General features: G+C 34.0%; 3 protein-coding genes and 1 long non-coding RNA gene across 4 annotated transcripts; 2 read left to right on the plus strand and 2 right to left on the minus strand.

Annotated features, from left to right (window-relative positions):
• The first annotated feature begins 1,920 nt into the window (after nucleotides 1-1,920).
• Nucleotides 1,921-4,304, plus strand: LOC135074521 (Golgi to ER traffic protein 4 homolog). The gene is made up of 4 exons (XM_063968838.1): nucleotides 1,921-2,109; nucleotides 2,188-2,470; nucleotides 2,583-2,893; nucleotides 2,974-4,304. Exons 1-4 carry the CDS (start codon nucleotides 1,997-1,999, stop codon nucleotides 3,218-3,220), a joined length of 954 nt encoding a protein of 317 aa, XP_063824908.1. The 5' UTR covers nucleotides 1,921-1,996; the 3' UTR covers nucleotides 3,221-4,304.
• A 97-nt stretch (nucleotides 4,305-4,401) lies between these two features.
• On the minus strand, nucleotides 4,402-6,022 carry LOC135074522 (uncharacterized). The gene is made up of 4 exons (XM_063968839.1): nucleotides 5,659-6,022; nucleotides 5,321-5,412; nucleotides 4,980-5,190; nucleotides 4,402-4,868 (listed from the first exon to the last, which is right to left on the minus strand). Exons 1-4 carry the CDS (start codon nucleotides 5,762-5,764, stop codon nucleotides 4,495-4,497), a joined length of 783 nt encoding a protein of 260 aa, XP_063824909.1. The 5' UTR covers nucleotides 5,765-6,022; the 3' UTR covers nucleotides 4,402-4,494.
• A 3,777-nt stretch (nucleotides 6,023-9,799) lies between these two features.
• LOC135074523 (uncharacterized) lies at nucleotides 9,800-12,083 on the plus strand. The gene is made up of 5 exons (XM_063968840.1): nucleotides 9,800-10,359; nucleotides 10,436-10,557; nucleotides 10,978-11,069; nucleotides 11,140-11,350; nucleotides 11,428-12,083. The coding sequence occupies exons 1-5, from the start codon at nucleotides 10,289-10,291 to the stop codon at nucleotides 11,808-11,810; spliced, it is 879 nt and encodes a 292-aa protein (XP_063824910.1). The 5' UTR covers nucleotides 9,800-10,288; the 3' UTR covers nucleotides 11,811-12,083.
• A 2,270-nt stretch (nucleotides 12,084-14,353) lies between these two features.
• Nucleotides 14,354-27,363, minus strand: LOC135074524 (uncharacterized). The gene is made up of 3 exons (XR_010257856.1): nucleotides 27,102-27,363; nucleotides 18,225-24,749; nucleotides 14,354-14,689 (listed from the first exon to the last, which is right to left on the minus strand). It is a non-coding gene; the product is annotated as an uncharacterized LOC135074524 (long non-coding RNA).
• Between the last annotated feature and the right edge of the window lie 36 nt (nucleotides 27,364-27,399).

Raw genomic sequence — 27,399 nt, forward strand, 5'->3', positions numbered from 1 at the left:
TGTTAGTTTCAGACTCAAGGCAAGCATAATAATTGTAAGCATAATGACCAACATTAATAAATATTATTTTTATAAAAACAATATTATTTCATTCCCAAAATATTTAATAAAATATAGGTAGAACCAAGAGGAAGTCACTAGTCAAGAACCAAAAATAAACCAAAACGGACAATGGTAACTATTTTACCACCAACATTGAATAATTTGTAGTCATGAATGGATAATGGTAAATTATTTACCACCCAAAAAACTACCCCTTCCCCTATTTTTTAATAAATTTTGATCAAAAATATGAAATAAGTGACCCACAATTACCCAAAATCCACTTCAACTTTGTAAAAAAAATGCATACCAGCTCGCATTTGAATAAGGGTTAAACTTAAAAAAACGGGTTAAATAATTTTTTAAACTTACAGTAACTAAGTAGGTAAAGAAAATATTGTTGACAATAAAAGCGTCTAGCGCGAAATTTGATCCCAATGAATTTAAGGGTAGGAAATAATTTTGTACTACCTAAGTAAGTAGGTACTCAACTTTCTTAATATTTTACTTATGTATATGTGGTTGTCTGCTATTTTTCGGTCGCCCTTTCCTTGGCATTCATTTTAGTAATCTTTTAAATAACTACTTACTAAGTTCCTCCTTTTAACATCTCATGTAATAAAGTCAGTGGGCTATGCTTACGTATCTCGATAATTACCTACATAATAAATGGAATAGGATCCTAAATATTTAATTACATCTTATTTACCTACCTAGTAAGGTAAATAAGATTTGAATATACATAAAATTTGATTAGATGTTTGGCCTTTACCTTAGACATAGTTAAGTAATTATTTATTTGAAAAGCCAGTTTTAGACAACTTCTCACGTACCTACCTACTTCGGAATGCCGAACTCCAAACAATGAATAAAATAAAACCTCCCCTGAGGCATTGCCCCAGAGCAATGTCTTTTCTTTACACCTCAGTAAATCCTTAGTTCTATCCTTTATTTACAAATTCTGCCATTGTCCGATACCTTGCTGATTTTGTATGTTGTTTTGGGAAAAAACAAGCAGTCGCATTAGATAAAAAACTGCTTACTGTAGGTAGGTCTTTTTTTTATTACTGTAGATATTTACTTCAGCTTTAGGTACTTTTTTAGACTTTATATTGTTGTTTCTCTCCATAAGGTCACCCAAAGGGCGATGGAGCGTGCTATGCTCGGAGTTTCCCTACGTGATCGAATCAGAAATGAGGAGATCCGTAGGAGAACCAGAGTGACTGACATAGCCCACAGAATCGCTAAAATAAAGTGGCAGTGGGCGGGGCAGATAGCTCGTAGAGCTGATGGCCGCTGGGGCAGGAAAGAGTGGCGACCACGAGCCGGAAGACGTAGCGTGGGCAGGCCTCCCACTAGGTGGACCGACGATCTGGTGAGGGTCGCGGGAGGTGCCTGGATGCGAGCGGCGCTCAAGCCGGCACTATCATAAATGATAACATAATAAAGGTGATTATTATTTACGGGATTTAAATAATTAAACTTAATTTTGAGTTTCCGATATTTCAGCACTGTTGCAAGCACCATGGTCACGGATAAACATTACGTGCTCTGTGGGATAAACTGAGGAAACTTGCGGGTGAGATGATACATGGTAGTAATTCCGTAAATAATGCACATAATGATTACTATGTTAGTGACCATCATGAAGCTAAAGATAAAAGTTAAAAAAACAATATTAAAAAAAAAACAAAAAGATATGCAGTAACGTTGCCGGTTTAGAGATACTACTGTGGGCACGCTCGTCTTCATACTTTTGACATGCTGCATCTATCCATATCTGTGACTGTGACTTGCTGTGACTAGTACGGTGAGTTTCTGAACTGTAACCACATCTGTCAAATACATGACAGATCCGATTTTGACACGAAACATTTTTTGACATTGACATCTGTGGCTTATTGGATATCTATGGCGTAAATTGTCGTGTGTACGAAGAAATTCTAGAAAAACCATGGCTGCACGCGGAGAAAGGGGTGTTTTGCGAGTTTTAGATAAATTAGAAGCATCAGTAAATGCTGGTCAATATTATGAGGCCCATCAGATGTATAGAACTCTATATTTCAGGTACTAAAATTGTGACACCATTTCATCATAACCAGAACAACAACTGTGTTTTATTTAACGTGACAATTTACATTGCAGGTATCTTAGCCAAAAAAAGTATGCAGATTTATTAAATTTATTAAGTAAAGGTTCTACATTACTGTTGGAACATGACCAACAAGGCAGCGGAGCCGATCTGGCTATCTTGCTTATCGATGTTCTAACAAAATCGGAAACAAAACCATCTGAAGAATGGATTGTCAAGATAGCCAAGTTATTCGAGATGATGGATACAAGTATTCCAGAGCGCGAAACTTTTTTAACGAATTCTGTAAAATGGTCTATGGACGATAATAAAAAAGGACATCCATTATTACACAAGGTAGGTATTGGATACTTCAATGTCGACTAATGTTTATATCCTATCTCCTCCATCATGAAGTGGCTCCTGCCAACGGCTTGTTAAAAAAGACTGATAGATTTTTTTGTTACAGAAAATAGCAGAAGTATATTGGCGTGAGAAGAAATACACTTCAGCTCATAAACATTTCTTGCATTCCTGTGATGGGTCATCTTATGCCAGCATGTTAATAGAGCTGCATACTACAAAAGGCCTGAAGTCAGAAATAGACCTATTTATAACACAGGCGGTCTTGCAGTTTCTTTGCCTGCGTAACATACAAATGGCAAATGAAACTTTCAAAGAATATACTGGCTCTCACCCAACAATAAAAAATGACAAAGGGCCACCATACCTATTCCCCTTATTAAATTTCCTATGGTTTTTATTAAGAGCAATAGAGCAGTAAGTAAAGATTATGGAATTTTCAGCATATTATTATTATACTTGTTCAATGCATATAATAATAAGTGTATTTTTTTCAGGCGACACTCAACCCAGTTCAAAATATTAAGAAACTGGTATGCAATTAGCATTAAGAGAGATCCTAATTACTCGGTTTATTTGGACAACATTGGGCGTATTTGGTTTGGAATCGAGATCCCTAAAGATAACAGAAATCCAAATTCCATGTTGGGTGGTCTCTTGAAGTCAATAATAGGTGATGTTGATAGTTCTGACGAAGAAGGCGAATTATTGAGCCGTAATACTACAGCTCCTGATTTAGATTGATTTCATTTAAGTTTCCATAAGCTTTATTCACAAATACATTTGTTTAAATTATTACACTATGATTAATGAGTCTTAAAAATGAATTTAGCATTATTTTTGATGTTGTTTCTGTTAAAATGATTTGATCTTTTTAGGGGAAACTTAAATAGTCAATTCTATGAATTCAATGCTGTCATAAGGGAATGAAAATGCTCTAGTTTTAATCAAAAGAGAATGTACTTTTCTATTAATGAATTTGTTAAAAATTTGAAACTAGCCATTTTTCGTGTGCAATTCTTAGAAAAGAGTGACAGACCTAATAATATAAAGAATAGTTTATAATTATTTGAAACTGATAAAATGTTTACCTATGCTACAATTTTAATAATGGTGGAAGGAATAAATATTTATTTTTGAATTTAATCATGTTACAGTATCAACACACATAAAAAAAGATAATCACTTACATTTAAATAAATATATTTATGAATTTTAATTTCATTATAAATTTCTGTGTATTATTACAAGTATTTAAGTATTTAAAATATTGCACATTAATTATTATAATACCAACTCTTAAGGTTAGGTAAACAATCTTAAGTATATTGAGATGATAATAATAATCTTTGAAAAGATATGGAATGCTTGCAATTCTCATAAAAATTACAATTGAATAGTTTTTCAGTGTGGTAATTGAAGGTTAACATATTTAGATACAACTTAAATTAAAAACATCCTATTATACCATTACATAAGTAACTAATTCCAGGGTCATAACAAATGTCATTAATTAAACCTAACACAGCAATCCAATACTAATAATTCCATTGTGTAGTGGGGTTCATAAAAACTTAAAATAATATAGGTATAATATTTTCATATTATTATGTAGCCTCCACACTGAAAATGGTTATTAATATTGAATGTTTTTAACTTTGTACTTGAATTGTTATTTAAGTTACTAAGCAATTATGTAAACAATCACCATAAAAAATATAATCATTGGACGAATCCAACTAAAGATTGTGACAAAATATCTTAAAATAAAATAATTGGATTACTCTAGGAGCAATGTCACTGTAAGTCATTAAAAGCTTGTTTTAAATATTTTGTTTTAATTATAAATATGAAAAGTGTACCTACATACATACATTAGCTAGTCAATGTCAATAGAATAACCAGGAGGAAGGTAATATACCATAATCCCATATGCCATAAAATCAATTGAGCTATAAATTACTCAGATTTGGATCTTTCTAATTTACATTACAATCCTTAGATGTTTTGTTAAAACATTACAAATCTTCCACTACAAAAGAGGTAATTTCTGTAGTTAACTTTCCAAAGTGGACTGTACTTTTATCAAGATCAAATCTTAATTTTCTATTATTTAATAAATCTAATGCTTGCTGAACAATAAAGCGATTGAAACCATATACTTCTGGATGAGACAAAAACTCTTGAATATCCATCCATTTGCAATCTTTAATTTCTATATCTGACTTATTTATTGTATCTGATGTGGCCTCTAACATGACTACAGCATAAATGTCAGAGTTGCCAAACATCCTGTTATGAGCATGCCTGAAGGTAACCAATGATTTAAACACTGCATCTATACCAGTCTCTTCTTTAATTTCTCTTACTGCAGCATCTTTGATGTCTTCACCTGAAATTCAAATTTTATGTCAATGTTAAGAAAAACATATTATTTTGTGGTAAAAGTATGTTTTTCTAAAGTATCTACTAACATATAAATTGAATAACTTGTATGTCTAACCTCTTTCAACATATCCTCCAGGAAGTTTCCAGTGACTAATTTCTGCATGTTTTTCTACCACCACCAGCATTTGGTTTTTGTCATTCAAGACTAGTCCACCAACACCTAAGTTGGTGTGGCATGCTGGTGGTAAATTAGCTGGCCTGTCTGTCGGCAACCATTTATACATCATTACAAAATTGTCTCTAGAATGGTGGAAGTTAAAACCTTCCTGAAAGAATAATGAATTATTAGGTGGATTTATAGCTCCCATAGACATCATAGTACATAATAATATTAAATATATGTACAGAAATGTAGCTTCTTCAGTTTATAATAAAAGGTAGAGGTAGCATATTTACATTTGCTAAAAGTGGTACCCAATCAGCATTTTTTATGTCAACTTTAAACCAAATACATCGTCTTTCCTCTTCAGTCCACTTTTTAAGTGAATCTGTAACATAAAATTATACAGATATAAATGGGATTAAATTCTTAAGATCGTTATGGAGGGATTATGGTACTGGAATAGCATAACTGGCTGGAATAATAATGGTTTATAACTGGTAGCACTAAAAATTAATAACTTGCGCACTATAGAATCAAGCTTACAAAAAGTAAAGGCCACCTTAGCGAAATCTGTGGTATCTTCCTCACATTCATTTATCAGTGTAAGATTGCTATCTAAATACCTACTTACCAGAGATTTGGCGTTTGAAATTATTAGATTCGCAAGGTTCTTTTTGAGAATCTACGGTGACACCATTATATCGATCAACAGTTCCTAAAAATGTTACTGTTTCCATTATGTATTTTTTTACTTTTCTTGTTACTTTATATTATTACGTTGACCTTGTTTGCCGTATTCCTAAATGCAAATTAAAATTCTGTAGTCTCGCTCGTTCAAAATACTTTACTTCCGCATTTTGACATTTTTGATAAGGTCTCTGGCTGCTGATAACAAAACCACAGAATAAAAAAAAACTACAGTCTAAAAGATACCAAAGATATCGTAAATCCGAACTATTATCGTATAGGCGCTTTTACACTGCGCGGAAACTAGCCAAGTAAAAAAACAGTGGGGTGGGGATATGGATAGATGCAGCATGTGAAAAAATTTGTATGAAGACGAGCGTGCCACGTCATTAGTGTCATTTTAGCGAATTTTAGTGATTGCCGCAACGTAAAAATAATCGTATCATCGTACTGCAAACGCAAAGTCATCGAATGATATCGGTGACTCGATTCGATAATTAATTAATTAATTCCGATAAAACTGATATTTTGTTAAATCTATAGCTAGTCTGAATGTAGATTAAAATAAACGTCATTCTGTATTATTAATTTTCTTATTAATTTGCAATTGTAATATTTTTATTGAATGTTTATCAAAGTAATGATCGTTATTCCATTGTGTTAAATAGTACTACTAGTAATTCATACCTATCTAATTTCATAATTTTAATTAATATCCTAGTACCTAACCTAGTTTCATAAAATGAAGACTAACTCAAGCTTTTTATTTTTAATAAATGTAAAAATACTTAGTTTTGCCAATACGTTTTCTTTCATTAAGCTAAGTCCTACTAGATACCTAGTTTTGAAGATATTTATAAACGACAAAATCCATTACCGTCGTATACATAGACGTAATACTGCGATCACTGACCTAAGTTCTTGATTTATTTGTTACTTGTGCTGTTAATTACAAATCTCAATCCGTAAATAATTTCACCTGAATGTCTCCAACTTCCTCATTGGCCCTAGAGCAATTCCAAGTATACCATCAATAAAAGCCTAATTAGAGTCATCAAACCTCTCAGTCTTTCAATTAGAGCCATTAGAACTTCATAACTATGAGTTGTTTTCTGTGTGTAAGCTGAGGACACGTGTCCCCAGCTGACACATCTGTATCTTCGTAAATATTTATGCTACGATAATGTATTATACCTCAAAAATTACAGTCGAATCCAAATAGTAGGCTTTCCAATTTTCAAGACTTTAGCTCAAATACTGTTAAAACCACGATCAAAAAACTATGTGCGAGCTGGAGTACCGTGTCTCCAGCTTACACATCTGTATCTTCGTAAATATTTAAGCTACATCAATGTTTTATATCTCATAAATTAAAGTCGAATAAAAAAACCCGACTTCAAATCTTTCAAAGCTTTATCTCGAACCGTTTTCGAACTACGAACCGATATGTATGTGTAAGCTGGTGACACGTAACACACAGTGGATTATTAAAACCGTATAAGTTAGAGTTGCGTTTTAAAGATCAAATAATTCGTTATAATTAAAGTACACACGAGACATAATTTCAAATCTCTAGGCCTCTTAGTTTCAGAATTAAAAGCCAAAAACTATTTTCCCGCCAAATAATTCAAATAATGTGGGTCGACTGCGACGTTGCCGTTCCGTGCGTCCACTAGAGCAGTCGAATTTGAACCTAAAAACTAGTAGCGTTTGAATCATTTTTATTTGTAGTTAAAATCATTTAATTTCGATTATAAGAATTTTAGACTAGGAGCCGGCTGATTTGTGTATTGAGTACCTAATAACCTATATTTTATTAATAAGAAGAAGCTAGGTAAAACAAAATTATATTTTAATATACAAGTAACGAACTTGTTTCCAAAGGCTCAAATATTTGTGGCGTTTCTAAACGCAAGCACTTTAATTTTTATTTATATACCGTGAAGTCCCCATAAAGTTTGAAGTCCCACGATTCTGCTACGTCAAGTGGCAAAAATGGGCAACAACTATATTTTGCTCTATGGTTACAAACAGATTTTGCTCTATGACAAACACAGTTGACAATGAGGGTTTTCGCGATTGAAAAATCCGCCAGATGGCAATAAGTAGACGCGAGGTCCAAATGCTGCGTTATTGGTGGATTTTGACATATCTGTCAATGTCATCTCAAAAATAACCAATCATGCAGCATTTGGACCTCGCGTCTACGTATTGCCATCTGGCAGATTTTCCAATCGCGAAAACCCTCATTGAATTCTTCTTCTTTTGTTGAAGAATCAAATAAAAAAAAAATAACTACAAGAATAAGCGAACATAACGACATATACAAGGTTTCCCAAAAAGTACTGTCAAGCCGAAGCCCAGAGGTAGAGTATCACTAGGGCTACCCGAATACTCGATTTTTTCAAGTTATTTATAATTTTCAGATGATTTATGACATAGAGTTAATAACTCTATGATTTATGATGATGATGAAAATCTTTATCATATTTCAAAAACCGGGATAAAATCTATCCTACGTCCTTTCCCGGGACTCAACCATTATTTATTATTATTTATTTATAAAATATAGGTTATTAGGTACTCAATACACAAATCAGCTGGCTCCTAGTCTAAAATTCTTATAATCGAAATTAAATGATTTAAACTACAAATAAAAATGATTCAAACGCTACTAGTTTTTAGGTTCAAATTCGACTGCTCTAGTGGACGCACGGAACGGCAACGTCGCAGTCGACCCACATTATTTGAATTATTTGGCGGGAAAATAGTTTTTGGCTTTTAATTCTGAAACTAAGAGGCCTAGAGATTTGAAATTATGTCTCGTGTGTACTTTAATTATAACGAATTATTTGATCTTTAAAACGCAACTCTAACTTATACGGTTTTAATAATCCACCGTGTGTTACGTGTCACCAGCTTACACATACATATCGGTTCGTAGTTCGAAAACGGTTCGAGATAAAGCTTTGAAAGATTTGAAGTCGGGTTTTTTTATTCGACTTTATGAGATATAAAACATTGATGTAGCTTAAATATTTACGAAGATACAGATGTGTAAGCTGGAGACACGGTACTCCAGCTCGCACATAGTTTTTTGATCGTGGTTTTAACAGTATTTGAGCTAAAGTCTTGAAAATTGGAAAGCCTACTATTTGGATTCGACTGTAATTTTTGAGGTATAATACATTATCGTAGCATAAATATTTACGAAGATACAGATGTGTCAGCTGGGGACACGTGTCCTCAGCTTACACACAGAAAACAACTCATAGTTATGAAGTTCTAATGGCTCTAATTGAATGACTGAGAGGTTTGATGACTCTAATTAGGCTTTTATTGATGGTATACTTGGAATTGCTCTAGGGCCAATGAGGAAGTTGGAGACATTCAGGTAATAATTTCTTCTTTCTACCGTGTTCGTACTACTGTCCTCGTAAAATAATCGTAACCGATTGTTGTAATCGAATTACATGAACATCACTCGACCATGTATGTCCATTTGGACATATCGGAATGGCACGCTTTGACGAGCTACTTGCTGTATCTACTCTAATCCATATCTGTGGGTGGGGATAAAAAATTAATGAATTTCATCCCTACTCCACTGTTTCTTAAATTGACTCTGCTAATTTCCGCGCAGTGTAAATCCGCCATTATGCAGATTGTTTGCAAGTTTAGTTTTCCACTAAAAATAAAACTGTTCCACCCTGTCAAAAAAGGGAAGAAGGAATTATTTCTGTCTCTTTTCTATAAAAAATATTCTGACCCTCCCTCCACCACTACACTTTAAAAAAGTATAATATTGACTGGCTGCTGCACGTATTTATTTGCTGTATCATCTAGTTCCAAAATACTGGACTGTCCTGTCGATGACATTGACAGTGGGGCGCCACCGTCAAATCCGTCAATACCGGATCGCTGGTTCAGATTTTTGCCATGTTGGAAACCATATAGTTGAACGATGGTAGCGCCCCCCTGTCATTGAGTTTGGTTGGACAGTTCAGCGTGGGTCATCTATATCTATAGCATGTTAAATCTGCGAGTTACCTTTTTTTTTTTTTTTTTTTTTATGGCTACGCTATGCCTTTTGCCAATGTCGAGTTAAAAACGGGGAAACGGGAATTGAGGAAAATTGCCTAATATCGGAATTTGGAAAGGATTTGGATCAGGAAAATAAGGATATAAAACAGGGAAAATAAACATTATTATACACATACATAAAAATTAAGTTTACAAACATCATAACTTTAAACTATTTACAGAAATAAAAGAGGCTATACAATTATATACATGAACATCTTTGTGAAACAGGAGAGACATTATGGAAGTCGGGAAGGGAATATGCAAAGAGGAAAGTTTTTGGATGAAATCAGATCGATCATAATTGGGACAAGAAATGCGAGTTACCTGTCAGATTTGACATTCGACATAGAGCCGTTAGATAATCTGTGGGCGGCCCCCACTCTGACTCTGTCTGTCGTTGTCGCGCGCTTTGTAATATAATAAAATTATCAAGAAAGTGTTTTATTTATTTTAATACAGCTTTGCTTTGATTGTAACCGATCCAATAAATGATTATCACAATGTTCTCTTGTAAGAGAAAACTTTCTACGCAATACAATACTTTGAATAAAGTTTTAAGGTAGGAAGTAACTTTTATAGATAGATAGTTCTCTCATTCGTAGTTGATTTTATTGAAACTAAACAATTTGTTTTAGATTTTATTGTAAAAGTGCGTCACATAATTTAATGTATAATGGGAAGAAGGATAGGTTCAATGGCATCACTGTCGACTTACAGGAAGAGGGATGCGATAGTAATTTTACTAAGAAACTTAAAGGTTTGTTAAAGTTAAGACTTATTTGACTAACAAACTGGTGTAGGTATATCTACTAATCCTAGTGGCTTGCTTTTGTTGGTTATGTAAATATTTTGCTAGTCTCGTAAGGTCTTAAAAACTTATGTAGTTTAAAACATTATCTTTCTCTTTGCATAAAATAAAAGATTAAACAATAGCTACAGTAAGCAGTTCCAAATGATTGCTTATAAAACGGTTATCTGTAAAGTTTTGTCAAATTGATGTAGGTAATTTACAGTTATTTTATCTGCAGTCGGATGAGTAATATTAATTAACTCTTATATAATGATAATGGCAGTATTATAAGTCAACCTGTTATAGTAAACAACTTATGATATAACCATAAAAATATGCATGCATTGTATGATTCTATGATTGTATCTTTCTTATATAAACTTACAGATTCACTAGATAAATGGACAGCGGAAGGCAGGAGATGTATATGGTTTAAAGTGAACATAAAAAACTCCAATTGTGTTCCAATATTAGCACAAGTAAGTAATAAATAGTCAGATTATTTTTATTATTGACTTAAATATAAATGAAAATTTCATATATCTTTAGAAAGGTTTTAATTTTCATCATGCCAGAGATGATTTCCTCATGATGTACAAATGGCTGCCCAAGGATTCAGAGCCAAACTTACCGCCAGCTTCTCACACAAATTTGGGTGTTGGTGCCATGGTGTTCAATAAGAAAAATCAACTTTTAGCAATATCTGAAAAACACTATGAATACCCTCATTGGAAACTCCCTGGTGGATATGTGGAGAAAGGTAACTCATCTGCATTTATGTAAACAAATTGCTAAAGACCTCAATTTAATAAGTAACAACCCTATAATTAATTACAGGAGAAGATTTAATTGATGCTGCTATTAGAGAAGTAAAAGAAGAAACAGGTGTGGATGCTGTATTCCAGTCATTAATTACTTTCAGGCACACCCACAAAATGATGTATGATAATTCTGACATATACGTGTTACTAATGATGTTGGCACTCACAGACAATATATCCATATCTGATAGAGAAGTCAAAGCCTGTAAATGGATGGATGTCCAGGAATATACTAACCACCCCCATGTACATGAACTGAATAAGTTATTTGTACAAAAAGCTCTAGAATATAAAAATACAAAACTAAAATTAGATTTAAAAAAGAAGAAAATAAATTGGGCCACAATATCAAGAGAAATGAATTATTTAGTATTAGAAGATGCAAACTATGAAAAATAGTTAAATGTGTTATTTACTATAAATAAATTGTTATTAAATCGGAATTGTTGTAAATAAGGGTTTTATAATATTTTTTATTTCTACATAATATATTTATTTTATGTATAAAGGAGGTGAGAAATGGATTTATGACTTGTCTTACTTTTTAGAAAAACTTGTTTTGACTTTTTGAGTAGGGTTATAGCTACCTACTTGCCTGAATGTTAATAGTGAAACAATTATGTTCTAGTTAATCCTTAAGTACGAGAGCAATAAACACTATGTTATTCTGAATCTATGTCAGTTTTACTTTAGTCTAAGAAAACTCTTATACCTATACACATACTTTACATTATAGTTTGTACACCACCTTTTAAGACAAAAGCAAGAGAAAAAACATTATAGGTGACTAGAACGCCTGATAAAAGTTTACTGACCAACGAAAGAAACATTTGCGCGCTATTTTTTCCCACGCCACTCAGGCGTCCGCATTGTCAAAGATTAGAACAACAGACAGAATCATTAAAACAGAATTATTAAGGAAAAACTGGCTTGAGTTTTTTTAGTTTAATTATAAATGTATGGGTCATTCCATAAAAATCTGTATATTTTCGACGTCATTTTGTCCGTAACTTTTTTAAGATGCTTTTGAATACTTTATTAGTGTAAATTATAGTTTATTAATTAATTATGTTATGTCTAAAAGGGCAAGTCACTTTATGCTTTCTTTTAGGAGAAATTATAATTTTCAATTTTTTCATACTACATTACTCCTCTAAGACTTCTAATAAAGTATAAAACTTATAACCTTAACATTGATAGATAAGTTAATATAAATAATGTAGTTGTTTTGTTATTATCACTATATAAAAAACATCATTCCCTAACTAGTAATTTAGTCCCAAGTGCCGTTTAAAGCTAGGGCCTGACGCTCTAGGGACTGACGATTTGGAGTAAAACTTAACACAAATGCAGATTAACTTTATATTATAAGATGCTTAATACGATGTGCCGAAAATAGCCAAAAAACCACACGTAAATACTAATTAAATTATATACAATTTCTAATTGTAATCAATAAAGCTACTCAACTAGGGACTGACGAAGTGACTGGATTAACACATGTTTCCGCAACAACTGGCACGTTTGCACTAATTCAAAAAACGGCTACCGCAAAGCCAGTATGGTCTGAGGATAACTTCGTATCGTACTTTAAACTCAACTAAATGTCATTCACTCTAAATACATATTAAAGCGCAAAATTATAAAATCAGTGCGTGGCGAGGGAATGACGCTAAAAGCTGTAGACTCTTTTTCAACTAAAGAAAATCAAATTATTGTTTATTGAAACCGCAAAATATTAATAGAATTTGGTGTAATATACATTTAAATAGATTATTCGTTAATTAAAACAAAGGATAAAGTTGATGTTTTTATAAATGTGGGTCCCAAAACACAAACTTTTGGAGTACGGACATGCCTAGGGAATGACGTTTTGGGTCATTCAAAAGGAATTTAAGATGTTTTAAAAATAGTTTCAAAAAATATAAATGGGTGATGAATAAAGCACATTGCGAGCTGTTATTTAACAATTTTGGAATAAAATATTAACAAATATTTCATGTGAAATGTGGCGCGGACTGAGAGTTGACATATTTTTGTGGAATGACCCGTATAGGTAAGTATTTAGACACCCAAAACGGTAACCAGTTAGATGATTATGAATGTTTTTACAAATAGCTTAAAAAATGAATATAGATCGGCTATAATAATATTACTAGGCACGCAAGTTTGAATTAATTTTAACCGACTTATCATCACTTGTTACAAAAAATGATTTTGTACTTTACCTACCTACTGACTACAAGCCCCAAGTTATGACCTAGGTAGGTATAAATTACCAACTTACATTACCTACGTAAAGGATACCAGTTAACTGTTAATGTTGATGTGTGGTAAAATGAACTCTAACAGAGATTGAACTTTCAGTATCCATCACAGATAACATCACAATAAATATCTTACTTACTTCACTTTGCAATCAAATAGAAGTTTACCTACTCCAAAACAATAGTTATGTAACGTGGTACTACCGATGTTACTTTATTTTGTAGAAAAATTAACAGTTTTATTTGTTGTAGGATTACTTATTTATTGAAATAAATGAAACAAAGTCAAACTAGCCTCAAAGCTTCCGTGGGTCCCGTACTTACTTAGTCGAGACTCGCACGGCTCGATGGTTTCGGGTTCGATTCTTGTTTCGGTGTGGACAAGAATTTGCGTTATTTGATGATTTATAAGTAATAATAGGTCTACTGCGCTCTAGGTACCCAGAGCACGAATAACTTTTGTGCCTAATCTTAAAGTTAGGTATCGTATTCCTTAAAAAACCTTAGCGACTGCGGCTCAAACAAAAACCTTCATACAAAAACGATTACCATACGATCGGGACCGATATTCATTCGTGCTCGGGTGGGGTGCTGAAGTATTGCATTGGATTATTTATTGTAAGGCTTTATTAATTTAAGATTGTAAGCATTTCCAAAAGTATGTAATGAAATAACTTTAATTTGGTCACTTTGTATTAGTCATTTATTCATGCAAGAAACTACTGAAAATAAGACAAAATATGCGTTATTGAAGTCAAAATCCATTTATAAAAATACAAATTGGTTGGAAATATTTATTATGCAGCGAAATTATATAAAAATTCACGTTGTCCAAGTTATGAAGAGGTAAATACCTTTTTCTTAAGGTAAAATGCATCAAATTTTATTGCTATAACTTGGTTTGTTAGTTTCGGAGTTGAAATGCAATGTTTTGCGAATAAACATCCGTTGAATTTGCCTCCAAGACACTGCCAAGGATTTCTTGTTTTGTTTACTCTGGCTGTCACTGATCTGAAACAAGAAAAAGTGTACTCGTTATTTTATAGGTGACTAGCGGCCGCTCGCGACTTCGTAGGTAGGTACTCGTGGAATCTTCCAGCCCCCGTTTTACCCCCTTAGGGATTGAATTTTGCAAAATCCCGTTTTAGTGAGCACCCACGTTCTAAAAGGAAAATTTGAGACTCCTAGCACTTGTAGTTTCTGAGATTTCGTGATGAGCAAGTCAGTCAGTGACCTTTCGCTTTTATATTATACACTCGCGAGCAAAAATATGGAATCACCCTACTTGTTCCGAGCGATCGTAAGAACTAAATGACTAATTAGAAGATAAATAAAAATGGTACCATTTTAAAGGTAATATTTTATACTTTTAAATTGATACTATAGATACATACATAGTCATTCAGTTGTTAAGATGGCTTGGAACCAAACACAACGGGGTGATTCCATACTTTTGCTCGTAAGTATAGATTTGATTCAAGTGATTGTACAATGATAGCACATCGAGCTAATGTTTAGCTCGTAGTACCTATGTTACGTAGAATTATGTAAGTAGGAACTACTTAGCTTCTGCCCGCAACTCTGTTCGCGTGGAATAGTTATTCGTCTTAGCGTGATGATATAGTAGGTATAGCCTTCCTCAATAAATTGGCTGTCTAGCACAGAAATAATTTTTCAAATCGTACCAGTAAGTTGTTTCTGGGATTACCGAGTTCAAGCAAACAAATTCTTTGGCTTTTTAATATTAGTATATTATAATATTAGTGACCATGATCATGAATCACATGAGAAATAAATGTAACTTAATTAAAATACATAGATAGATGAATAAAATCACACTCACGCAAAGAAGATAAAGATTCTGATAAGTCTAAATTCTTTGTCTTCTCGATTTGCTTGGTAATCTAGTGGGTAGTAGATTTCAGACTGGGTACTTGCATAAGTACGAGTACTACGTCATAATAATTTAATTTATAGAAACGGTAAGCAGAACTAAAACGCAACAAATGGATTTTCTAGAATTGCCCATTAACATTGTACCTAAGTAAAATATAGCAACTTATAGGTACACAGTAGGTAACTATAGTTACAATAAAAATATTTTTTATAACTATTTTATAAAATCATATAACCTAGGTAAGTACATGTAAGTAGTATGAACTTTGAGGATGGTCCTTTCAAGAATTCAAACAAGGCGTTCTGCCTTTCGTAAGAACTTATTTCTGCTTGAATGTAATGAATGCATTCAATTGTTAGACATTTGTTCAGTAAGTACCTACGACGTTGCATTTAGGTAGGCATTAGACCTAACATTATACCTAAATAATACTTACGTAATGAATCTTTCGCAATGCTATACAAATGGCAGTCTACTCGCATTATACTTAAAAGGCCACTGCTATTACTACATGCTGTCGTTATTATATTTCTATCTACTTTCGTTATAAGTTCTCTTAAGTACCTACTATTGAACTTAATTTTTTTGACTTAACGGCACTAAAATGTTGTGTTTCTACAATAATATGTTCCCAGCAACACTATGATTTCTGCCACATACCTACTTAGTACATAAACAATCATAATTATTTAGGCTGAGGTGCACCACCTAACTTTGACGATAACCGGTGTTTTTTTCTATGGAGTTTGACAGATTTATGACGTTTGTTAAAGTTAAAGTATGATGGTGCAACCACGGTAGTGCAACCCGATCCATAGGTTTCACTTTGCTTCGTCTTTTGTTCGTTAAAGCATAGTAGGTAAGTAAGTAGCTATGGTTAAAGCGATCGCGATTTTGAATCTGTTTCTACGTTACCTACCCTGTTTAGAGGTTGGTTGGTATTTAAAAGGTTAGGTTTTAAAGGAATATAAAAAAATGAAAAACGAATCAAACCAAGTTTATTAGATAAATAAGTAAAGAAATAAATTTAAATGTTTATTTCCAAAAAAGAAAAATGGTAGTAAGTACATGCATTTAATTCCTGCTCCATAAGTTTCCTTGGATCATTGAAACAAAAAGTATGCTACCTAATAAGTATACCGATTTAATTAAAACGCTGATTTGTTACTTTCAACGCAATGAAGCCCATGAATTCAAACACTTCTATGAAGTGACGAAGTGAGGTGCCTTCTTAATCTAACTTTGTTTAAGTTGCTAGAATTTATAGGGGTAGTTTCAAATTAACTAATATTCATCGTAACATACGTGTTTGCAGATAATTAGCTAGTATACATAACACTGGTCAACAGTGGTTTTGGTGCCAAGGAACTGTATATATTTTTTGATTAAGGACCTTATACTGGTTGCTTTAGTAGCAAATTTGTTGATTTCCTACGTGTGGTTTTCTAGATTTTGACGTGTATAGAAAAATACAAAATTTCACCAAAATCAGCGTTTTTAATATTTTGAAGTGCTTAAAAACTTTCTTTTCCTAGACTTTTGTGAATGAGGTGTAATGGAACTATCACGTTACATCCTCCAGCAGTAATCAGCCATCATATAGCTATCCCATCTGCCTTGGTACCTCTCTTCCAATGGTTTTTAGGTCTTGATAGCCACGCTCTCCCTGTTCTTAGCTATAGCATGCTATAGTGACCCAAGATTCTCTGGGAATCGGTCAAGATGACTGTGGAGGTAGTGCCCTTTGATGAAAATTATTACATCCTGAGTTTTTAGGGCATGTCTCACAATTTCATAGTAGTTACTAGTCCTGTGATTTCCGAAAAAACTTTTAGTAACTTCAACGAAATAAGTCCACGTAAATCGTTCCAAACGTCCATCAAACTTAAGAAATCAGTATCTTTTATTAATATTCTTATTTGTGGGCCATAAAAAATTTACTGCTTTAACCTTTTTTTATGCTGAAACCAGGATTTTTTTTGTTTTTTCCTCACTTTTTCCACTCTGAACTTCATGTTATGGCTTCTTTGACCATTGAAACATTGCCTCAGTGTTCACAGCAGATTATACAAACAATTTCGGGTATCCACGGCTTGAATACAACCACAATTTCCGACTTAAAGTAAGAAAAATAAGCACTTTTTATTAAAAATTTTGTCTAAATTTTTGAAATTCTTAACTGTGTGCACATCACAAATGTAACAAATTATATTTGGATCGTTGAGGCAACTTCTTGGCAATGCAGACATGATATTAAAATAAATTTCGTTATAAAAATATACCGATAACATTACAAACTGTGCAACCAAAGTACCGATTAAAGCTAAATTTTAAAACTGAGGGTAGATCCAAAACTACACGTAGGAAAAAAAAAAGAAAAATATTTTTATTATTACTAATACACACCTAATAATAAACTATCAACAGAATCTCGGCACCATTTTCATTTTGATTTTTAATAAAACATAAAATAAAAATTTGCACTCATCCACTAAGTATGGAATCAAAATAAAAACACAACTGTTCGAAAACAAGTTTTTGGCACATTACGTCACGATAATCGAAGCAACCACTTCCAGCTTAAATGTGGACTGTGCCTAAAGCACGTGACGCGATTTCGAAACGAATACAATTCAAATCAACACTCACCTGTGTAACTTGAGATTCATTGTCATTTTTCAGTGTAAAATACATGGAGAAACTTAAAAATAGTATCTTTACAGTAAACGCCACGGACACCACTATTATAAATGCGTAAGTCATAACGAATTATTGAGAGAAAATTCAAACAATCTACGGTCTGTTGCCGCTTGAAGCCCAAACAAAACTGCATGAGAACTGCTTACAACATGCCCGGGTCGCGACGGTGGCCGTGTTTATATTTTTTTATTATTGAAACTTCGATGACAGTTAGCGTTGACTTAATGATATAATAGAAGCGGCGTTGTTTAAAAAAGATATGAAGATGGAATAGAATGATAATGATGACTACACTATCGTAGTCATCATTAGGTATCTATTCCATCTTAATGCTACTTACTACTATTATCGTAATAGATAATACCCCCGAGGATTTCTTTTATTTTAGTAAGTTGATAATAAATATATTTAATTATACATAAGGTCGGGTGGTCAACAGTGAACCAGTGGTACCTACTGAATAAACCAGGCAAATAACTTGGAATCGCGTATATACTTAGATATTATAGGTATGCATTGCCTACCCGTCTACATCTGGATATAGTTTAAGTAGGTCCTAATTACTTACTAGTATTTTTGGAGGCCTACCTGTTGGGAGGCTCGATTAAGGTCTCATAAGAGCATTGTGCTAAGATCTTCCAACGATTCTGCCATGACCACAATATCGTCAGCAAACGAAGATCCGTAAACGAACTAAAGTCGCTGACATAGCCCGATGGCTTAGCAAGCTGAAGTGGCAATGGGCAGGCCACATTGTACGCAGAACTGACGGCCGATGGGGCAGCAAGGTTCTAGAATGGAGGCCGCGTACCGGAAGACGCAGCATGGGACGTCCAACCACAAGGTGGACTGATGACATCATAAAAGGTAGCAGGGAAGCGCTAGACGCAGGCCGCTACCAATCGATCAACATGGAAAGCATTGGGGGAGGCCTATGTTCAGCAGTGGACGTCCTATGGCTGAAATGATGATTGAGAGATGAGATGATTTTTGGAGGTAAAAAGAACTCGCCAACGGCCTATTGCCATACCCAGCTATGATAATGGTACGATATTAGATACCATTTTTGTGATCTTAAACTGACTCAACAAAGTGACTATTAAGTGTGCCCAAAAAAAAAAACCAAAAGAGTGAATTAAGATATAGTTGTTTCGAGAACTTAATTTCTCATTTTAAAGACATGACAATTCGTCTTTTGTTTCCTACATCCGGGACGCTAAGTAAAACTTGTTGACGTGAAAGAGTTAGAAAAATACACGCAAGTGCGTATGCGTCGTAATGTAGTAGGTACCTACTTTATTAGGTAAACATACCTACTTACAGATAATGCTGGTGGACATCATCTCATCGCATATCTAAGATTGATAAAGAGTACTCGAAAATTATTCACTATATTATGTGCGATTTCCTGAGATCTATCCAATATTAAGCATTTTATCAAATCTTTATGATTGATCAGTCAGAGCCACTTACCTGCTTGGAACACAGAAGATAACGAAATCCAGTTAGAAAAAAAACCACTTCACCCGGAATCCGCAACCACAGAAGAACAGGCTATCTTACGTCAAAAACAAAAATTCTTGGATATATTTTTTATTTTATAACTGAAACATTTTAATACATTTTGAATGGAATCAACCCGGGACTAATCATAGCTCATTTAAACAGGGACCAGCATACAACTTATGAAAAACATCACATTACATAATTACCTTTTTTGAAGTTAAAAAGGCTTTTGCAATGAATAAAGCATATCCTTAAACATAAAATTTCTACCTTGCCTTGGTACGTACTAGGTAAAAAGTATGTGCATACAAGTACCTACTAGTAGGCACCGTTAAACCTATCAGGATTGATTTATTATACGTAAGTCGCGTTGATAAAAATGTGATTGTTTGTTCATATTTGAGCGGCGTAATAAGTCGACCCACAATGTTTATCGTGTTTACCCGAAGATTATGATAACAATATTTTAAATTTAATGTCCTATCTAAATATCTGTTACTCAATGCGAAATTGCGTGAAACCAGCGGCCCCGTAATGACGTACCCACCGTTTACCTATTGTCCACCATCCGTTGTTTTTTTTCTTAGTAATGTAGATTGTATTACTAGTCAGTATACTTACATGTTTGCGTCTGTAGCCAATACTTAGCATATTCTTGCTATTTAAACAAGTGTTTTACTTGAATTAGGTTTTATACTGAAAGAGTTCACGAGTAAAACGAGTTTCATGTATGTTTGACACTACTTTACTTCAAATCAGTCAATATCATTGTGTAAAATTACATCTTGAGACTAACTTTGCCTCATAGTGGTATGTACCTACTTTAGGTTACTTTATAAAAGTTTGGCATGTGGTAGGCTGGGTTGCAACATCTTACTTTAACTTTGACAAACTTAAAAAATCTGTCAAACTCCATACAAATAACACCGGTTATCGTTATAGGTTAGTTAAGGTCAAAGTAAAATGGTGCAACCCAGCCTTAGTCGTTCTACTTATCTTACTTCACTTTTTGACTGTACCTACCTAGTCGCATGAAACCAATAAACTTGCAGGTCAATTTCACGTTCCCCCACTGCCTAAGTCCAATGCCAAAAAAATTTGATTACTTAGGTATTAGGTACAAATCAACAAATTCGAATTTTCCTTTTAAAAAAATATTATGATTCTGGGAATACCTAAGTTTTCCCTATAGTTATTGTCAAAAGACTAAGAAGCGAAGTAAAAAGTCGGCAGATACCTAAAGAGTTAAAGGGATAGGTACCATATTTTTATTGTTGCCTGAAAGGTGTGTTTCTTTCTACAGTTTCAAGCGTAACTTTGTAATGAGGGCTATCGTTTTAGCGCTCACCAGTTGGCGCCACTGTAGAGTAAGATCCTGTCAATCGCCAGGGGTGCCAACTGTTGAGTATAAAAACGATAGCCCTCATTGAGTAGACCTAATAGGTATTATCAAACTGATATAAGTAAGCGTTCCTTTTTATTTTGTTGTAGGTGCGAAACCCTAAAAAGCCACCACGGAGTTTTCCTTCGAATGTAATGAGTTACTTTTCTATTAGTATTCACGTAAGTTGCTTCTGTTTGAAGGCTCGAGGAAACAGTCTTCATAATTGCATTTTAAATAGTGACCGACCGAATATTCGTTTTCGGCCATTTTCGGCCGAAAAATGGACTTTCGGCCATATTTTCGTTTTCGGCCAAAAACCCGCCGAAGCTTCGGCCAAACCGAATATCAGAAATACGTGAATAAGATGGTGACGTTTATTGTTCCGATATCTTCGAGAGTGAATCTGGTGCACTCATGATTCCAATCAGACTTGAACGGACGCGGTATTGTCACACTCTTTTGAAGTTGTGAAGTGAGGTTACGTTGTAAAGGGTGTCCAGCGAGAATTTTCCAAGTTCAAAATTGAATACAAATAAAACCAAAAAGTTTTCATTAAGTTTAATTGTTTCAAAATAGAGTCTAATGCGGATTTGAAATACGCCATGAGTCACTGGTCGGGAGCCTACAGAGCGTTCGCAGTTGAGCAATAAGTATTTGAAATGTATTGTCGAATGATCGATGAATGTCTGATACCACAACTGCAACTGCATCCCGGTCAACTACGTAACTCTATTTCAGCAAGAAGGTGTCTCACTACACACGGAGATTAACTCGATGGAGACACTGAGGACTATTTTTTTTTTCAAATAAATGATCAGCAAGTACAGGGACATGCCCTAGCTGCCTCGGTCACCAGATCTCACACCATGCGACTTTTTCTTGTGGAGATATTTCAAGTCAATAGTTTACAGCAAACAATCCTTAAATAATTCAGGCTCTGTAAGAAAATATCCGCCGTGAAGTTGCAGGAAAATTATTAGCGCGATTTGCTCTCACATACTTGCGAATGTAAGGGTCCGGCTGTGAGAGTGCCTATAGTAAAACGGGCATCATCTAAGACATTGCCTATAAAAAATTAAATTCGCATAGTTAAACTCCAGTTTGCATTATTTTTAATAAATAATAAAAAAAATATTGATTTATTCATTTTTGAAGTTGAAAAATTCCCACTGGACACCCTTTATTTCTTCTTCACTTCCCAATATTTCAATATACACCGGATACAATATTCTACTAAGAATTCATGATTATTTTTTTTGTATTTTAATGCCGGTTTTCTTTAATCAATCCTTATCAAAATCAACTGTCAAACGTCATTATGTTTTTGGTCAAAACATTAACGGTTTTCAAAGTTTTTACATAATTTCAGATTGAAAGAAGAACGGTCATGCCCCATACAAAAAAACCCAGACCCGACAGAAACGAGACATACCTCAGTTTTTTTGTCATGTCTTAATTAGTTAAATTATATATTTTTTATATTCGAAATCTATGTATAACACCAAAATATTACCCTTTGTTTTTGTTCAGGCGTTATACAAAAACTAATACAAAATGCCTATTTATCACCAAAATTGGTAAATGTATGTACCTAAATGTCTATTACAGCTGCTATGGAATGTATCTAGGTGACCTGGAGATACAGCCGGATTATACAGGGTGGTTATACATATGGAACCATAAGTGATCTCACTCGATTATTTCTAAACTATACAAGATATCGAAAAAACTAGTTACTGATTCTGAAAGTGCTTCACGAGCACTTTCAAATGGTGCCAATAATAGGTTACAGATTATGGAAGCAGGTAACATTGAATTTTTGGATTTTGTAACTTCTCGTTTCCAACCTGTATAATCCGGCTGTATCTCCAGGTCATCTAGATACATTCCATAGCAGCTATTTAGGTAAGTACATACATTTACCAATTTTGGTGATAAATAGGCATTTTGTATTAGTTTTTGTATGACGCCTGAACAAAAACAAAGGGTAATAATTCGGTGTTATACGTTATACATAGATTTCGAATATAAAAAATATATAATTTTACTAATTAAGACATGACAAAAAACTGAGGCATGTCTCGTTTCTGTCGGGCCTGGGTCACAGATGACCGTTCTTCTTTGAGAGTTGAAGGTCATTTTCGTTTTCGTTTTCGTTTTCGGCCGAAAATGAGACTGCAGCCGAAGCTTCGTTTTCGTTTCCATATTCGGTCGGACACTAATTTTAAACAACAACGATCGTAGGAGGTATTAATGAGATCTTCCAACATGACGTATGTATTCCTAGTATGCATCGAAGGTAAGTAGTAGAATAGGTACACTATAAATAGTTTTATTTATAGAAGTCTTTATTACTACTATCCAAGGATATAAGCTACCTATCCTGTCTTCTGTCGTTAGAAGTGCGCCATCAATCCCGTTCTGCGTTGTATTGGGGAGACCTAGGAAGATTTTAAACAATAAGATATACTTACCGGAATATTAACTTGACCTGCGAGTATCACTTCGTCACCTCTCTTGCTGTAAGCATATTAATGACCCTCATATCCTTGCCAAGACGTGGTCAGTGGTCATCAACTTCAAGACTGATAGACTCTATCTAAGTATGTAGTAAACAGATGTTTAGCGCCGCTCAGGGATCAGGCCTAAGTAACAAACCTAATTCAATAAAATTATTGTGGTAAATTCAAAGATTTTTCTTCTGTAATATTCTAGTAGGTAGTGCCTACAACAAAAGAGCAAAGATGTCATACACGCAACGAATAGTTATACACGCAACGAATAGTTTTATTGCTGGCAAAAACTGAAAAGGTTATTTAAGATGAAGTATCTTAGTAGTAAATTAAGTAGTTAAATAATTATTAAGTACCTACAGTCTATTTGCTTTTTTACCCGACTGCACCAGGAGGAGGGTTATGTTATTTTTCAAAATTACTACAATTTGTAAAATTTATTTATACTTTCCTGAATTTTGGGAAATTTCATTTGAGTAGGATTGATCCCCTTAGGTAGTCAATTGAGGTACCTACCTGAATGCATCATTTATTAATCATAAATGATGAATAGAAACTATGTAGTTCAGTACGTATCATTACAATTCAATTAAAATATTCAATCATAACTCTAAAAGTAGAATTTTTCCTTTTGTTGTCAAAAGTAACCGCTATCCGCAAATTAATAAGTATTATTTTAATTGCTTATTTTATTTTCTACGAGCATGCGTATCTACTTCTCACATATTTTCCAAACGACATTAATGTGAACGATATTCATGACATGGAAGTTGGTAATCAAACGAACTGAAATGAGCCAAACATTGTCAATCTAAGTACGAGTACATAGTAAACAAAGAATGCCACGTTTCTTCACTGCGCTACCGCGACTTTATTAGAACTGCCACATTTAAATTTTTGCCAGAATGAGTTCTTCTGCGGGCGGTGGTGGTCAGAGGCAATGCTCAGGCGAACGAAGGTGTGGTACAGCATCACTTGGGGATGACTGCTGTGGCGGCGCGAGGCGTCTTGCCAGTGAATTGATGCCGTTGTTGAATGGGTCGTGGAAACTCTTGGGTCTACACTGGGCTCCTGGAGAAAAATAGCAAGTAAGTTTATGTACGCGTAGGTACCAGATTTTCAAGAAATTATATGCACGTTTCATTCTTATTCAGTTTGGGTTTGGTCTGTCTTGCTTCTGAACAACAAACCTTCATGTCTAAATGTTAGGCACTTCTTCAAAATTTTATCCTCATGAAGTCTATGTTAGAAACTATTCATATAGGTAATGTACCTACATCATCAATCACACGGTACGTCATTGAACTTATGTAACTTTTTATTTAATTACGTTTTCATAATTAAATTATAAGGTCACCTCCAAAAGACAGACGAAATTTTAATAGGGCATCTAATTATATTAGAACAAAGCCCTAGCATTAAAACAAAAAAAAAATAGGCTAGCTAGTTTCGGTTTTTACTTTTCCTAACAAACTAAATGTAATATTTTTAAGAGCATCCTGTACTTAATTTGGTATATCGGCCCTCTCTGTCATTTTCACATTATTTACATAAGCTGCTGACACACGGATGCACTGTCTGGCACAATCCATGCCATGCCTCCGGACCGCACTGAGCACTTCGGGTTCACTCGACATAACATCAAAAAATCTCGAAAACTAGCATTCTAAAAATATGGTTGTATTATCTAAAACGAATTAATTTAAGATGTTTTATTTGTCCCGTAAATCTCGTCTGTCTTTTGGAGGTGACCTTATACTCGTATACCTAGGTACATATAAATAAATAAACTTAAAATTCATATCTTATTTCGAAGTAAAGTAAAGAAAGTTTTCAATTGGAAACTGGGAAGTCACCCCTTTCGTGTCATCGTATTACAGTCGGGTGCGTGACAGTTTATATAAGTTTATATGATATAAATTCATTTCAATAACGTTCATATTGTATAATAAACGTATGTTATAATAACACTTGATATAATTTTTTAACGTATAATGTTTACTTCATATAATAAATCATTTCTAATAATGTCATTTCAGATACCAATCAAAACGCATAAAGACATTTGATATAAACCTTACTTAATCTAAGACTCATTTGACGTAATTTTGTTTAATATAAATAATATTTCATATAACCATTACATAAAATAAATATTATTTGTTATAACGACTATTTGGTATACTCTTTAATTGATATAAATTCTGATATAGTGACAAAACGAATCGCCGTAAAACCGACTCCACGCAGTCTTGTCTGCCCTACCCCTAGAGTGTAATTTAGAAGCGCGTAGGCACGGAGGGGCGAGGCGGCCCGCGGGCTGAGGCGCTCGACACCGCGTCTTCGGCTTGCTGGCCGGCTTCGCCGGCCAGCCTCAGCCGCGGCGCCTCGCTTCCAGCCACCTGCGACGATTAGCACGCGAGGGACCGCCAGAGCCCCGCAGTGCCGGAGCCGTGACAGAAGTCTCAAGTTTTTAGTCAAAATTGCATGCTGCATGCCTGCCTGCTTGCTTCCTTGCCTGCTTGCTTGCTTGCCTGCTTGCTTGCCTGCTTGCAAGCTTGCTTGCCTGCTTGCTTGCCTGCTTGCTTGCCTGCTTGCTTGCCTGCTTGCTTGCCTGCTTGCTTGTTAGCTTGCTTGCCTGCTTGCTTGCCTGCATGCTCGCTTGCTTGCTCGCTTGCTTGCTTACTCGTTTGCATGCTTGCTTGTTTGCTTGCTTGATTGCTGCATGCAATGCTTATTAACAATTGAAATTTATATAACATTATTATTGTTATATGATGTAAGTTTTATAGGAAAAGAATTTTATGTCATTTGATTGTTCGACATTTTATTTTTATATGATTTGAATGATATTTGTTTTAAATAGTATACATTGTAAGTTTTATAGAAAATATTCATTATATCAAACCATTTTATATCAGTTGTTAGTTATTTGTCTTAAAATTATTCGTTTTAAAATTATATTATTCGTTTATTATAGTAAATAATTATTATATTTAATGATTTTATATAATTTGATGTTATGTCCTCTAAGTATTATATGATATGTAGTTATATCATACATTACACACCCATTACAGTCATGTCAGGGGAAACCACGATAAGGTTCCCATAACGTGGTAACGTATCAGCCATAGGTGCAGTTATTAAGTCATACGTGTTATAGGTATCTAAGTAAGTAGGCTTACTTCATTGAAATAGATTATTCGATCATCCAGAACTAACAGCAGTAGGTAGGTAAAGTGTTCAATTCGCAAAAGAGACTTTTTTGATTGAGTTGAGTAGGTAACTAAAATACAATTTCAATTTCTTCAACAATATCAGTTTCTTGCATCACATTTGCCCTACTTACTCATGAAGTTCTTAGTGTTATTTTTTTTACGTATAAAAATATGTTACTTAACCAATTAGTTTAACACTTACCTTTTCATTCCTGAGTAGGGTGTAGAGTATCGCACCGAACACGAAGAAGAAGTTTACTATTAGAGAAATAAGAATGATTATTAAAAATGCTTCCATGTTTAGTTTTTATTATTTGCGAAAATTAGTTTCACTGCCACAGTGGTTTAAAGGAGGATTGCAACTCGATTATTAATTATTCAATCGTGTCTTATCACAATATTGACTTGTTTGTGATTAAATGTTATCGCAATTAATATTAAATAGTGTTGATGATTAAGTAGGTACTACAATCACACACTAATAAGAACGATATTTAAAT

This window comes from Ostrinia nubilalis, chromosome 9, assembly GCF_963855985.1.
Source record: "Ostrinia nubilalis chromosome 9, ilOstNubi1.1, whole genome shotgun sequence".
NCBI classification, from domain to species: domain Eukaryota; kingdom Metazoa; phylum Arthropoda; class Insecta; order Lepidoptera; family Crambidae; genus Ostrinia; species Ostrinia nubilalis.

Excerpts from the sequence above, each read along its gene's own strand:
- LOC135074521 (XM_063968838.1), top strand. The coding sequence starts at position 1,997 with ATGGCTGCACGCGGAGAAAGGGGTGTTTTGCGAGTTTTAGATAAATTA. Across the intron at positions 2,110-2,187 it reads TATAGAACTCTATATTTCAG|GTATCTTAGCCAAAAAAAGT; the intron begins GTACTAAAATTG and ends TTTACATTGCAG. Across the intron at positions 2,894-2,973 it reads TTATTAAGAGCAATAGAGCA|GCGACACTCAACCCAGTTCA; the intron begins GTAAGTAAAGAT and ends TATTTTTTTCAG.
- LOC135074522 (XM_063968839.1), bottom strand. The coding sequence starts at position 5,764 with ATGGAAACAGTAACATTTTTAGGAACTGTTGATCGATATAATGGTGTC. Across the intron at positions 5,413-5,658 it reads TTTCAAACGCCAAATCTCTG|ATTCACTTAAAAAGTGGACT; the intron begins GTAAGTAGGTAT and ends TTTATGTTACAG. Across the intron at positions 5,191-5,320 it reads GGGTACCACTTTTAGCAAAT|GAAGGTTTTAACTTCCACCA; the intron begins GTAAATATGCTA and ends TTATTCTTTCAG.
- LOC135074523 (XM_063968840.1), top strand. The coding sequence starts at position 10,289 with ATGATTATCACAATGTTCTCTTGTAAGAGAAAACTTTCTACGCAATAC. Across the intron at positions 10,360-10,435 it reads ACTTTGAATAAAGTTTTAAG|ATTTTATTGTAAAAGTGCGT; the intron begins GTAGGAAGTAAC and ends AATTTGTTTTAG. Across the intron at positions 10,558-10,977 it reads TTTTACTAAGAAACTTAAAG|ATTCACTAGATAAATGGACA; the intron begins GTTTGTTAAAGT and ends ATAAACTTACAG.